General features: G+C 40.4%; 1 protein-coding gene across 1 annotated transcript in view; it reads right to left on the minus strand.

Moving 5' to 3' along the window:
- Positions 1 to 15,155, minus strand: part of fbxw8 (F-box and WD repeat domain containing 8) — a 23,723-nt gene extending 8,568 nt beyond the window's left edge. Inside the window, exons 1-9 of the mRNA XM_086205221.1 lie at positions 15,143 to 15,155; positions 14,143 to 14,472; positions 13,015 to 13,355; positions 12,828 to 12,932; positions 11,085 to 11,249; positions 10,698 to 10,786; positions 6,348 to 6,505; positions 6,042 to 6,238; positions 4,469 to 4,687 (exon numbers count right to left, since the gene is read on the minus strand). Coding sequence (XP_086061347.1) covers positions 4,469 to 4,687; positions 6,042 to 6,238; positions 6,348 to 6,505; positions 10,698 to 10,786; positions 11,085 to 11,249; positions 12,828 to 12,932; positions 13,015 to 13,355; positions 14,143 to 14,472; positions 15,143 to 15,155 — 1,617 coding nt within the window. The remainder of the gene's footprint in view (positions 1 to 4,468; positions 4,688 to 6,041; positions 6,239 to 6,347; positions 6,506 to 10,697; positions 10,787 to 11,084; positions 11,250 to 12,827; positions 12,933 to 13,014; positions 13,356 to 14,142; positions 14,473 to 15,142) is intronic.
- Positions 15,156 to 15,773: the final 618 nt, after the last annotated feature.

Here is a 15,773-nt window from a genome sequence, read left to right on the forward strand (position 1 = left end):
CCCACGCCCATGGGGGCAGCAGAAACTGTAAATGCTGATCCTGACTGTCCAGGGCTTCTGGTGCTGTGTCTGACGGCGCTGGCATTAACAGTAGTGGTGCCAGCACAGCTGCTGGTAATGCTTGCACCATCCATGGAAGCAGAGGAGACGCACAACGAGAGGTTTAATGTTTCAGGTCGGACAAGATGTGGAAATGATCCGAAAACGATTCATTCAACAGTTGCCCCTAAGGTTTGTCCCCTGGTCATGCATGCACTTCGGTGGCTCACTCTAACCAGTAAAGGAGTCGTAAAATCAGAGTACCCTAAATTGACCATCTTCTCTTGAGGTACAAAGTGGTCATACTAGATGGCACACGCCTCATTTGGATTCTTAATAATTGTATTTTAAAGCTGGGAGGGAAAAAAAAAAAGAATTTAACTGCCTACTTCACTCACTTTAATTACAGATATGCACTCCAGAGCCTCAGGCTAAGTAGCTGCAACAAACTTTCTTCATACAAGTTCCAATGATGTCATCTGGAACAGCTCTAATTGGTCAATTAGTGGCTGATGTTTTCCTCATCCAAACGAAACAGAACAAACAGGGTAACTGCCAGGCAAAATTGTTTTTTAATAATTAAAACCTGGAAAAAAAATTAAACTGAGGAGAGAACGTGAGCAAAATAGGGAAAGCCAGAAGGTAAGAGAGAGAGAGAAGACAGACAGTGTGTGAGAGAGAGAGAGAGAGAGAGAGAGAGAGAGACGGCGAGACACCCACGGAGATAAAGAAGTGCAAAGGGAGGGGGGGGGGGATGATGTAAGCCTCAAGAGGGTGCCAACAGTTTTTGTGTATCCTTTATTTTGGCCAAGCGTGGCTTTAATTGTGCACCACCCCAGGGCAAAGCCCAAATCACACCAGACTTTGAAATGACAGCTTGATAGGATTTGGACAGCAGAGGAACGGAGGTTCAGCCTGCTGTTCCCAATTAATCATTACAGTTTCAGGGAGATATTTTTATGAAATATTAGCCCACCTCGCTCACTTAAATTAATCAGTATGGCTGAGGGAGGCAAAATGGTGGTTTTGTGATGATGTTGGGGGCTATTAAGCAACAGTAGCAGTATGTTTGACGCAGGATAATCATCAGCGTGGCTTAGAGGAGTTGTTAGGTTAATGCACTCCCTGTAGCCCCAGAGAGACTCACAAACAAAGGAAACCCTGATGGAAGTTTAATGCAATTATTCTTATTCAACTCTAAAAAAGATGAAAAATCTGTTCACTATTGCAGCACATCTCAGAAAGCCTTTCATGTTACAGTTGCTCTGCATGGTTGAAAACATCTGGTCTGATCTGGTTTGGGTTGTCATCAATTTAAAAAGGCAACTGTCTGCAACTTTTAGCGCCACCCTAACGCCCTGATGATATATGGCCTCTTTTCTATTTACAGGCAGCGGGTCAGTCTACACCTCCACACTGTCAGACCACTTTTCAAATGAATATGGATTCCCAGCAACATTTTGGTTTAAACACCATGTGACAAAAAAACGGATTATCACATGACGCCAGATGCGCAATAATGGCAGCTTTGTGGTTTGATGTCATTTGGTGCCTCATCTCAAGTCAAGTCAATTTTATTCGTACGCGCCAAATCACAACAAAAGTTATCTCCTGACACTTTACAAGGAGAGCAGGTCTCGCACCACAATCACGGGACAGAGCAGAGCCTTCAGCATGTTAGTCGGTCACTTAGTTATGGACTCACCTGACACGTCTCAAAAACACTTAAAACTTGTACCTCAAGATTTCATTTCTACGTGTTCAACCTCACACTGATATTTATGTTTGTAATTAAAATGAGAAGAATCTAAAACCCCAGATTACAGATCTTCTGCCATTATTTATTTCTTTCCGAAACTGATTTTATGTGCTAGTACTGAGTTTAATATTAAACCACTGGTAAAAAAAAAAAAAATGAACAAACACGCCTAAAGAATGAAGACAAAACACTTATATTTTATTGTCTACTTGACGGACGTCCCTCTAAACTAAAGCCTTGATACTTCACACCTTGACATTTTATTGGTGTGAATTAAAAATGTAAAATATCGACACATCACTGCGTAGGCTGATGTTTAAGAATAGTATGTAACATTAGTCAGAGACGACTGGGCTGACTGGGTGCATTTCACTCAATAAATGGTGGCATGGTATGAAGTACACTTTTAACGAGTGTAGGAAGAATTTCTGATACGGTTCTCATAATCTTGATCCAGGATAATACTTCTGTCCTTTTTTTTCTTTTTTTGTTACTAGCTATACATGTTCATACATCCTGTAGATCGAACCATCAGTCCAGCCTCGCATAGGGGAGAGAGGCAGACAGGTTTTCTACCAGCTCTTTGGTAGATCCACTGCAGTGGATGGATAGCCTGCCAGTGGAGATGCCAGCTTGTGCTGAAAGCCCAGCCATGAGCTGGGTGAATGCCTGGGTGCCCCCGGCCCACTGGCAAGAAGAAGACAAGTAGTAATGAGGATCTGGAGACTGGGTTCAACCACACGCATGCACAGACCTCAACGGGTGACACTAACATAAAAGGGGGAGGGTTAAAAGACAAAGCCTTGCAGAGATATAAGGAATTTGAAGATAAAGCAGATTTAACAGTTAAAAGTTACCCGTTTTGCAACAAAAGGCAGTGATTGCTATTGAATCTGGATCAAACTGACAAAAACACCACGATGTGGCTGAGTTCACCTCAGTCAAAAAGCTGCAAATGAAAATGTTTCACCCCTCTGTGAGAAAGACAGGATTGAGAAGTGTGAGACGACATCCTTGGCTGCCACCTCCATGCATCTTGACAGATTTTAATGAAGCATATGTTTCCTTAAAACATGCTCGCACCACCAGCACTGACTCATATTCAGGATGTGTCTCCTTTGTAGTACAAAGTCGCTGTCAGACACCTGACAAGTGTGAAAGAAGGGTTAATTACATATCTAATGTATTTTAATTGGGAAGAGGTTTGCTGATCATGAATTGGCATAATTTAGACGTGATTAAGATAACAATGGGAATGGAAAAAAAGAAATGAATTTAAAATTCAATGCAGCAAAGTAAGCTTGAGTATATTTGTGACCGGCTATTTCTTCTTTTTTTTTTAATATAAAATCTATTATTATTTTGAAGCCACTGTATCTTGAACGCTTGTTCCTGCGTTGATTACACGTGTAGAAATTACATAACTGGGGAGTTTTGGCTCTGTAATGTAATATGTAGCACTGATTTATAGACATTTATAGGCTGTGACATCTTTCATTGCTGATCTGTTCTTGGACCACTATGTGGTGCTTTAGCGCTGCTGCTGAAATGTGAGGGTTGCTTTTCTAAAAACGGGTGATGTCAGCGGAGCAGCTTCGCCAAAGGCCATTCAGTTGCTTCACAGACACACAGTCTGAACGCTACCGCCATTAACCAGCCTTTAAGGTGAACCATACCCTTTCTGTATATCATAACCTTCAAAAATATATATTCATGTTATCACATTTTTGTGCAACTTTCAGCAGCTTTTGTTAGGCACGTTGCCACAGAGCTTGACGAGCATGACGAGTGCTACATAGATGTTTGCTGATCCCAACAGAATACAACCTCTCATGGCTATTTGTACTTTCTAAATTTGTCTTAAGAACCATTTGGGTCCTAAGAAGCATAATACTATAAGAAGCAAACAGAGGCATCTTGGGGATCAAAGTACAATTGAGGGCTGTAGTAATTACGGGCAGAGCCCTCAGAGAGCTTGTAGCTATTTCACATTGCTATTTCTGCTATCAACTAATCCCCCACAGGTACTTCATTTCATTTCTTCGGAGAGCCGAGGGTCTAAAAGGACTGAGACTAATAGAGATCGCAATGTCAGGAGACCCAGGATGCACTTACAATGAGAACATTGTTTTCGACTGACAGCCAACCGTGACGGTGAGTTGTCAATCACAAGGTAGCCAAACCCTAATTAAGATCATAAACTCATTTGGAAAATGTGTAGTATAATGAACCGAATGAGAAGACTTTGACTGTTGTTGCCCACAAGCGTATCAACTTCCCACGAACATTAGAAACAGCAAAAGTAAAATAAATCTGCAGGTTTTATACAAATAATCCGTAATAAATTTCTCACGAACTTAACAGCTGCCAACCGCAAATGTAGTAACTACGTTTGCAGGAAGGTGAGAATCTGCCTTTTCTTGTATGTTTATGGTTTATCAAATTTGCGGGGCGTTATTACAACGTTGAAAGCAGCATTCCCCGTGGGAAACGAGGGATTACATTTGTGGTGGGTAATTTTTATTGCTAATTCTAGAAGCTTTTACGTTTGCAGGTGTAACAAATGTCCATCAATGTTATTGTTATTTCCTGACGACAGATAAAGGTCAGCGACGTATATTTTGCTCACCTAAACATTTCACAGAAATCATACAGAGAAATTGACGCCACCTTGTTGCCTCCATCGTGCATAGCCCAGCCGGTGCGCTTCACCCCAAAAGCAACATGGGATTCGGAGGCTTCAAGGCAGGTGACAGGATGACCGTAGACAGAGTGAAGAATCCTCGGTTGCTCCTCCAGAGGGTCCAACAGGTACACTGCCTCCCCTGCTGTCATGGCCGCCAGCGGGCACCGCTGCACCCGGCCTGGCACCAAAACCAGACTCTCCACCTGCCAGACACACAAGACGGGGGAATACTTTACTTTTCACAGTGGTAAGATCTAGAATTCCCTCTTCAAGGGATTTATTCCCTTTCTTCTGCCTCTGCAATGAAATTAATTATGTTTAAATATTATTAAGACAAGAAAAATATGAATGACTGCCTAAGGAAAATTAAAGAAGGATTTCTTTTAGTTTAATAACTCAAAATATTTTCATTTTTTCACAAAGTGCTTTATTGTGCTATTTAAGTCTGCAACCGAAATAAAGGTTATTTAGCGTCGCTATAAAATGATAATAGCATAATATACAGGACTGGCCCCAGTTAAGAGATCGAGGGACAGGGTTGTTTGTCATGGATATTCATGTTTCTTTGCAAAGCAACAAAAAATATTATCGTCATCAAATATTATAAATTTCAGTACATTTTTGAACTGTCCAAAAAACTGATAGTGGAATTTGAAAATTACAATTTACAAGTTCTTATTGCTGCACTGAACGAACACATCTAACTTTCATTGACTGAACTGAAATGTAGGTCAACCTGAATTAACAAACACGAAAAGCAGAAGAAAGAATTCTGCACTTTGAAAGTACTTGTGTTTTCCATCAGCACACCAGTATAAATGTCATCTGATTCACATGAAAATTGTCCATTCTAACAGAAGCACAAACCAAGGCCAGAAGAGAGCCAGGTCTACATCTTGAAATGAAGTTTTACATTATAAGGCGTTATGTATCTGATTACTTCTTTCTCTGTGTGTGTGTCTCTCTTTTTATGGTGAAAATTGACAGATTAAAAAAAATATCCAACTCTGAATGTTTTTTTGGGGGGGGAAGAATATTCACTTTTTCATACCAATTTTCTGAGATAATTAAATAGGACAAAAAGGGACACTGCTGGTAGTGAATAAAGGATCGTCACAATTCCCATCGAGAACTTCAAATTGCTGTTTTGTTGGAGACAAAACGGATTCCATTAATTAATTACATGGATTGATCCCAACACAAACTTTAAGAAAGAGGAGAAAATGATCAAATTTGGGAAACTGGAAAAGAGAACGTGTTCTTTTTTTTTCTTTTTTTTTTAATAAATTAACATAAAGGAAAATAACTAACAAGTTAATTACATTACAGGTGTTGATTAATTTTTCTGTTATTCATTAAATCCGTACTTTTTTATCCTTCTGGCCTGAACCTGTAATTTCACAAAACGCGAAATAAGCCACAGGTGTTAATTACTTCCGTCTCATTTCACATAAAAGAATAAATTTGCACAAAATAAAAATGATGGATCAAAGTCAGGGAAAACTGTTCGACTAAATAACTGAATGTACAGAGGAGGAATTTAATTGTTACACTTACAGTTTTGGGGAGCTGAACCTGGCAGAGGGTCCTCCAGTAGCCCCGATCATCAGCTCCATCCAGTCGAACCTCTGACTCGGCAGCAGAGCCCAGGGCAGGAGTGTCAGGGCTCAGGGCCAGTGCCTGAATTCTCCTGGCTGTCTGGTAGTGGTGGAGGGGTTCTCCACCCGTCTCTGTGCTCCACACATCCACACAGCCTACACCCAAGACAGGGAAAGATCCCCCATATTCAAACCCATGAATATGGGTGTGTTCATTTAAAGTGTTACTGAAGATTCTGATCACACTGCAGCAACACACGCTCACCATCTTCATAACTGGCAGCAGCCACGCTGCCATTGACCTGGACATGTAAAACATGAGGTCTGGGGTTAGTGTTTACTGACAGACTGTTGGTCTTCAGGTAGGAGGCGCTCAAGTCCCAGTGCAGCGTGTGCCACAGCCTCACATCACCAGACGTGTACCTGAGAGAGACACAAAGCTGTCGGGTCAGCATATACGCATGAACAAACTTACTTTAAATATTTAGAGAAAAAGAAACCAACCAGAGTTTTTGCCCATTTTCAATCAAAGAGCAAGAAGTTTGTCTCCTCGAGAATACCTGACGTCACTCTCTCACCACTGAATCATTTCCCCTCTCACACGTTCATCTTTTTCTCACTCTGACTTGTTGTTATTTTCTTTTCTAATATCTTTGTTATGTGATCTTTAGATGATTACAGGGGTGTTGTTTGGGTGTGTAATTATGTACGCCCCTCACATGGTGTGTATCGACTTTGGAAGAGCAGGAAGTGAAGGATACCAGTGAGTGCACTGCAGATAAACTTTGTGGACGACTTCATCTGATAATGAAGTTACTCACCTACCAACTCAACAAATGAAAACGCAGTAAGCAGGGATTTTTCAATTTTCTTGAATATTGTGAATAATTTAATTACTGTACACATGACTATACAGCACATACACAACATACACACGCACACACACACTAGAGGAGTGGGCAACCACAAGCTAGGAGCTGCCCAAGGACCAGTTGGAGGGTAAGTGGCACTTTTCTTTCACTTCCCAAATGTATTAATCAACAAATGATTACTTTCTGGAACCTTTTAACTCACACTGAAAGCGGCATTCCTAAGACTTGACATCAGTTTCCGAAACCCTTTTTGGGTTCCAATCGAAGAATTTAAAATTAAAAACAAAACAAAACAAAAAAAAACCAATGCTGTTGTGATAAACTGATTTATAGTTTTGTTCATTTTTACAAGTATAAATGTGTGACATTATTGTCCTGGCTTCTCCAGTGTTTGCGTTTTTCTCTGTTGTGGATCACTGTTACGTGACTTTAATTAAGGTTTTTTTGTTTTTTGTTTTTTTTCTCTGTTAGCCTGTGAGAACAACATTAGAAGAGGTCAACTCAGGCCCTGCAAAACTGCTGTATGCATCTATAATGTGTGCCAGTCACTTTGACCTTCGACCCCCATCCTTTTTTTTCTAGGACATCCTCGAGTCCTAGAGGATGTGTGTACGAAATTTGGAGAAAGGGTCTCAATGTATCCCTCAAATATCATGTTTGCTTGTGGTAACAGCGACCTTTGACCGCCAAAATCTTTCCAGTTCATCGTTCGGCCACAGCGGTTGTTTGAACTGAATTTGAAGCGTTTCCCTGAAGGAGTCACGGTAAATATTGCATTCAAATATGAGACAGACGACTGTATGAACACGTAGATGTTTGCATGGATGTACCGACAACCCAAACATCATGCCATCATACTTGCCAGTGTTTACTTTAAAATGATAAGAACATCCACCAATAAAATAAAATAAATCAATACTGAATAGGATTGAACTGAATTTGCTGCTTTATTCATATTGCAAAAAAAAAAGAAGAAAAAAAATCACTGCCACTTCAGACAAGTGTCTTCACTTTTTAAAATAAAGTTGAAACCTAAAAGAAAATGTAACTAATTCATTGGCCTGATTTCCTCTTCTTTATAATACAATAAACAACAGGTTTTTGCTGTGTTTTTATTTTTATCAGCTGTGCTGTCTACCAAATTGAACCACAGAGCAGATCTTTTCGCTGCCTTGAGGCAAAACAACACTATTACAACATTCAAGCAGCGTCTAAGAATGTGCAGTGAGGTCAAAAAGGATAGCCAGTCTCCTCATTAATTGTTGAATTTCCATTAATTACATAAACATCTTATGAAGAATGTAGACAAAATTTACTGTAGAATACCAAAAGTTGAAACCTTAACCTTGCACCATTTCCCCAACATTTTTCTCAAACTTTTCTGTTTATTGTGAGCTAGAAAATTAGAACACACACTTCCTCCTGTTTATCTACATGCTCAACTCATCTTTAATGACACCCCCCCCCCCCACACACACACACACACACACACACTACCTCCCTCCCTTGCCTGAACTCAACTGGCTTATGTTCTGTTCTGCTCTGAATTAAGTCAATGAGCTCTCGCTGCAGGAGGCAGCAAACTGCCAGTGTTACCACCTCCACAGTTCCCACCATGTCTGACCAAGTGTCCGCCTCACAGTGACAGAGTGTGACAGAGAGTGTGCATGTGCTTGTGCCTGTATGTGTGCGTAATTACCATAGCATGGTTTGGCAAGAAGCAAACAATAGGAATACACACACTCACTTAATTGGTACACCACCTCTATGCCAACCATCCACGATGATGATGATCATCATCATCGTGGTGGTGATGATGATGATGATGATGATGATGATGATGATGAATCTCATCCAAGTAGTTTCTAAAAACTTCTGTGCTGAGAAAACTCTATGCCCTGATTGCTGTGACGTCTGAGTGAGGTCTCACCAGACGTGGCTTGTGTGTCTCCAGGAGTTAATGGGAAAATTCTTTGTGCTGCCTCTTTAGTGCCAAATCTCATTTCATTTATTTTCTAATAGGATTAATGGGGATGCAATTGAAAAAGTTTTAATTACACTTGACGTCCCTATTTTTAATAGAGCAGCCTCGGGCCGATACTCAATTTTAGGGTCCGACTCTGTATTTTAATGTTGTCGCAGTAGACCTGATTTGAACACAATGCTATTCAACAGTCCTACATCGACGTCTAAAAAAATAACACTGCATATATCGTTGGCCACCACCAGTTTTACTTCACATCCATGCTTATCAGACTCATAATATATGTTGTACGTAATGAAGACTTTAAAGGGATATAATAAAAGGTTTTCAAGTCCTTATCTGGCAAATTGGAAGTTCTTATTACCTGTGATGGCCCTGAGTAATGGCCAGAGAATTGTCGGTTTCATGCTATCAGACTTTGAGAGAAACCGTGTCATGATTAGCATCTGTATTCCTGAGTTACAGAACAACATTTGTTGTGTCACAGTGACCTTGACCTTTCACCACCCAAATCTAATCCGTTCATCCTTCAGGCAAAGTGATCATTCGAGCAAAATTTCATGAAAGAGCTTTTCAAATCATGAGGCGTAAGGTTCCCAAGCTACCCTTGAAATACCAAATCATTCTGTATTTTAAAACTAAAAGACATGTTCCTCACGGAACTGGTAAGGGATGCTCTTTGAGGACCAATGACAAAATGATTATACGAGAAGAGAATGTAATAGCTGGCACTCCGGAGTCCCTAGGTCAGATGACATGGCAGGCAGGTAGCAGCAAGAACAAAATGAATTTTGAAATAAGCCATGAATTCAGCAAGCGAACATTCATGTAGATTATAGGAGGCAATAAAATACAATTAAAAGAGTTGTGTCCTTTAGTTACAGTTCAATACTAACAGCTGGTGCTGAATGTGAGTCCCTAAGTAATGTGATATGAAACAACAACAAAAAAAGACTTTTTCACCGTGCAAAAAAATGAATTTTGAGCTGATGTAGTCATGTGAAGTACGACAAACGATAAAGTACTAAAAAGGGGTATGTCCTATATTTCCAGTCTAGTAATTACATGAAGCAGTGATTTGGAGTCCCCAGGTCACATGACATGGAAGATATTGAAAAGATGTAACCATTGAATTTTGCCGTATTTGACATAAATGTTGAATTTTACAAGAAATTATTCCTATGAAGTAAAGGAGGCAATAAAATGTGATGGAAAAGAGATACGTCTTTAATTTTCAGCCTGTTACTTCTAACTCGTGCTGACTGGGAGTCCCTAAGTCACAAGACATGTAAACACTGAAAAGCGAAAAAGCTGAATTTTGTACTTTGTATATAAGACATGAGATATGTTGTTATCATATTCCTACTTGATTACTACTTGCTTTTTTTCACGTGTGCCTCACTTTCTGCCAACGTTTTATCCTTTTGATAAAGTCTCCCAGTTACTAGAAGACTAAAATACACTTTCTCTATGATCACGCTGTATCCACTCTTGGAACTCACGGGACCTGCAGTAGCCTCAGCATTCATCGGCTGATTCTAGAGGTAACATTTTATCAGGCAGTAATATATAAAGTCCAATACATAAATGCAACTTTTTTTTTCCCCCTTTAACGTTCAGTGATAACTAAGATGATTATTTAAATTGGCAAAAAAGGCAGAGGAGACAAAAATGAACTGACAAAACACAGCGAGTGAATTAAGAGAAACGGAGCAGTTAACAAAGTCGACAAATGTGTACTGCGGTCCTTCAAACTCACCCGGCCACGACATGTTTGTCACAGGAGCTGACGTCACAAAGCACCTTCCCCAGCTCAAACTGCAACTGACTGATGGATCCAACTCGATTCTAGACAGAAACGATCACCCAGCTGAAAATACTGTTCAATCTGTTTTACAAATATGTTACCCTACACCTCACAGAACACCAATTTGGTCTTAAATCTGTCCACAGAAGAGTATTAATTGCTGTCAAATCTAAATTTGTATGTGGCTCATTAGTATTTGTCCAAATTTACTCCACAGCCTCAACAATATAGTTGTCTTAGGTCACCGGGTTCACGGCCAAAGTCTTCCTGTGCCAATTACTCTGAGCCAAAAATGAAATTAGGGTTTCTGATTCCCGCAGCTGAACAGATCAAACCCACCTTCCAGTTGGAGCGCACAGTTTTGGCTGAGTTCCTGCAGTCTCTCAGCGTGCTCTTCCAGCAGGGGGAGTCAGACATGCTGGCGTCCTGGTGATAACCCTCCCCCACACACATCCTGAACCACAGAGCGCTGTCCTCCGCAAGGACTCGCCATGCCCTGCTCACCTGGGCAGACATTGGACAGTGTAAGTGTGGATTGAGTAAGCATACATTACAAGCTTTCATCACGTAATTGTTTGTGCTAAATGAGGTCGGCAGGCTGCCAAATGGACTCGGTGCAGCACGCGCTGTAGATCTGCCACACACATGATGTAATCTACTAATTAGAATCAGAAAAACTTTACTGTCCCCACAGAGAACCGGCTTTGTTACAGCAAATACATATCTCATGTGAGGTCACATGGGGCTTTTGCTTCTTGAGGGAAGTACATGTAACAGAGATTTAAGGATTTCCCTCTGAACAACTCTAAAACATAATTTCAGTAAGCTGCGCACACACACAGACACACACACAGACACACACACACACACACACACACACACACACACACACACACACACACACACTACATGCTTTTAGAAAAAAAGTCAATATATTTATTTCCAATACAAGTTTCTTGCTTTTTGGAGTTTTTGTCATTTCATTTGCACAAGATATCTTCACTCTTTCATGACTGACCAGCTAAACAAAATGTTATCCTAGCCTAGTCAAAAAAACAACACCTCAATTCTGTCAGTAAACACCCGAGCAGCCTGAAACTGTTGAGTTAACTGTTTCTAAAAAAGTTCACAATGAATTGATCCGTCAAATTAAAATTTGAGCAAAAATGCTAAATCATCTCACAAAATTTCTGCGATAGCAAAGTTATTCTAAAAAAGCCTTCCATACCCCTTGATGATGCTACAAGTCACAAGCTAACAACTTTATAAGCTGTTTCACTCCAATGACATAGATGACATGAAATTGTCAATCTTTAAGAAACAAAATGCAGAGAATAAATACATCAATATAACTTTATTGAAAACTTTTTTCTTAAATATAATTCTCATATGGACAAAATTTAAAAAACAACATAAAATCAGAGCAGCCGTTTCAGTCCAATAAGTCTGAGAGCTGGAGAGATGAAATGCTATAGTATTTCAGTCATTTCGGGAAAAAAAATCTGCTCAATTAGCAAGGGATGCAAGATATATCAGCATTCATATTAGTATCAGCTGATGTTGGTTATTTTTTAAAATAAATCTGTCAGATGAGGATGATTTGCTTACGATCTTTTGCTCCAACAGCAATCAACAACAGATAAAGAAGCACTGCAGTAAATACGACTTATTTGCATTTCCAAATGTGTTGAAATTAAAGAATGCTACTTTTTCATATTTACATTTGCTTTTCAGCATGTAAAAAATGCTTCTGCTTGGCAGTCGCTAATCTTCCAGAGGCCATAAACTTGTTACTTGTTAAAATGTAAATGTAATAAGTTCTTTCCATGAACCAGTTTGTACCCTTTCCTAACACAAGTTAGGAATTACTTATCTGTGATGGATGACGTTCTTTTTTCTCATTAGTAATCGTGGTGGAAAAACTTTCAGAATTGTTCAGTTTTCACAAAATACGATCAGTTCGCATCACCCTTCATGCTTTTTTGCCATGCGCAAACAAAGGGAGGAGGGCGTTCTATAAGCCTTTGGCTTGTTTAAAAAAAATGAACAAATATAGCAGTTCAACATCATTCATGTACTTACCTGAGCACAGCGGCCTAGCTCAGTACAGTTGAGGTACTGGAATATCTTCAAGGCTAACTCATACGGCAACTCTATATCGAAGAAGGGAATGTCATTGACCTCATTCTATAAGAGATAATAAAAAAAAGACATCATATCCTGAGACAATCCCGATAAAGTGCAAGCCACTTCATCATCCACCTCATACCAGATCCTGAATGAGTTGATCCAGCAGTTTCTCCTGGTCCCTCTTGACCTTCCTCTGAGCCTGTTTCGGGGACGAGCTACAAACAGCAGTCATACTATGATGCTGCCTCTTCCTCCTGCTCCTCTCCTCCTGAATCCTGTCCAGCAAGGGACTAGTCCTTCCATCCAGTAAGCTACGTGCAAGAGACACGTATTCAGGCTCAAACTCTGATGCACTCTTCCCCTCTCCTCCGTCTTCAACCTCTGGGCAACCGTGGGATTGTGAAGAACAGCAGGCCTCATTCCGCTCCTTTATGGGACTTTTAACGTCTTCAAAGTATCGATTCTTTGAGTCTCCCTGACCTGAAAGACCAGTAACACCCCATGGACTGTTGGGAGCAGAAACAACTCGCTGTTCCTCTTTCTTACTCGTTATTTCTTGTTTCCAACGGTCCCTGAACGCGGCAAGTTCGTCATCCGCCATATTCTTTTAAACATTCATGATAAAATACAAAAAATGCAGTGTTATAAAAGAGTGCAACAATGATTATACACACTATCTGAGGGAATGCTACTTAGCCACAGCCGCTCCAGCATGTGTCCACCTTTGTAAACAGTCCGATGAGGGACACCCTGCTGGTACATGGTTCCGCCAGTTTTTAATTCCTCAGCGTTATTATAGACGCGGCAATTCTGATGGTTACTGTATGTTTTTGAGGCCACCATTTAGAGATCTAAGGAAATTAGTTTAATGATACACGCCGGTATGATGATCATCTTTGAAAAGAATATATAAATACACTTTAAAACAGAGAAAAGAACACAATGTCCCATTACACCTTGTAACAAAAGACTCCTCGTATCAAACCAGACATGAGAGATTCAAGAGTTAACCATTGCATCTCTCATTTGGGAAAAGATGATGTAAACCCCTCACCATGTGACACTGTAATGAATAATACAGTGGAGAGACTGGGCAGAGAGAGAGAGAGAGAGAGAGAGAGAGAGAGAGAGAGAGAGAGAGAGAAGAGGGAAGAATAGGAAGGTCATATAACCACAAGACTTCCAGAGGAAAGAGAGGAGATCTGTGAGGAGAGAAGATGTGTTGGCTGCCGATAGAGCAGCCGCTGCTCCTGCCGGGGGACTCCACCTGCAGCAGCGCCAACCGACCCTCTCACTGCTCCGCGGCTCAGGTGCTCGCGTCGCGTCTGCGGAGGATCGGAGACCAACTGGAAAAGAGCTGGACGGCGAAGGGGGACAATGATGGCGGGTACAGCTGGGGGGAAATGGGGTCCGTGGCGCTGGTGACCGGACAGAGCTCCCTCTTGAAGAGGTTTCTGGGCGCTGCGATACGCTTCACTGTGCTCGTGCTGTTTGTGACGAGGCGACACTTGTAGGGCGCGAGGCGGGAACAACAGCAACAGGTGCGTAAAGAGAGTCACGTCACCGGCGTGAGCGTTAATGCTGTCCAAAATATTCTCTGACACACCAATTATTTTATCCTCTGAGCACACGAGGTTTAAATACTACATTTCTTCACCTTCCAGTTTACTTCAGACAAGTTTTCTATTTGGCGCTTTTCTGTGGGTTAGCCCACCTTTTGTTTTTGTAGGTTTATATGCTTTCCTTTAACTAAAACAATTATTTAAAGCCAAATCTGGTAACACAATTACAAATTCATTACATTTGTCATAAATTTACATTTTGTTCATGTGTTTTTAGTACTTTATAGGTATTTTCGTTTGCCAGTTTATTAGTTTGTTTGTTTGGGTTTTTTTTTTTTTTGGCTTGTGACACTGTTACACTCGTAGAAAAGCGATAAAGAAATAGAAATAATATTCATTTTATATGCAGTAAACTGCATAGACCCTAACACTGAATTAAATGATTTTTTAAAGCAAGAATAACATGATCAAGAGAGGCTGCTGAAAGAGCTACTTTTTTAAAAAAAAATTATTTTGCAGCCATGACTATTATGTGGTTATAATTTGGATCAATTCAAATGTAAAAAAAAAAAAATCCTTGATACCCAACAGATTGGCTTCAGCACTAAAAAAAAATCCCATTGGTAGGCCAAATATCCCATGAGAAGTAACCCAAAATGATTTTAATCTGGAGGCGCCATTTTAATCTTTAATCATTTTGTTTACCATCGTCAGTCATGAGTATCAACAAAGATGAAGTGTATTAGGTGGCTATTTTACCTATTAACTATATGAAAATGACAGAAATACTGTGTGCAAATAACACAACACCATCTAATTTGCCCAACACTTTAATTTAGAAATGTGTAAACTAAATGAATGACATATTTCTTTTTTACACAGATGGTGCCTTGAGGTCCATTTCCGGGGGCGTGCGGGGGGAGGGAGGGGGAGGGGGCATATTTTGCACTAAAAACAAGGACGAGTCGGACAATTACGCTGGAATACGACCACGAAAGAAGAATAGCAGCGTGTTGGGATCCCAGCAAACCCGATGTTATGAAGACGAACTCAGGCCTGATGTGGAGACGAGCTGATACACTGAAGCTCCTGCGACTCTGCCTCGGAGCGGTGATGTAATCCTCCCCTGGTAGCACGGAGGGAAAAGCTTACTAATAAGAACTGCTTTGAATGTGCGCCTCCCACGGCATGAGTGCGTCAAGGTCAAACTTTCGATCTAATTAGCGCAACTCGCTTTTAAAAGAGAAGAAAGAAAGAAAAGAAGCACTTGTGGGGTTTGATAATGCACTGTACATTTTAACATAAGCTATACTGCAACAGTAAAAATGTAAATAAG

This window comes from Aulostomus chinensis, chromosome 6 (assembly GCF_037954235.1).
Source record: "Aulostomus chinensis isolate RoL2024-O1b breed Wild chromosome 6, RoL_Achi_v1.0, whole genome shotgun sequence".
Lineage (NCBI taxonomy): Eukaryota > Metazoa > Chordata > Actinopteri > Syngnathiformes > Aulostomidae > Aulostomus > Aulostomus chinensis.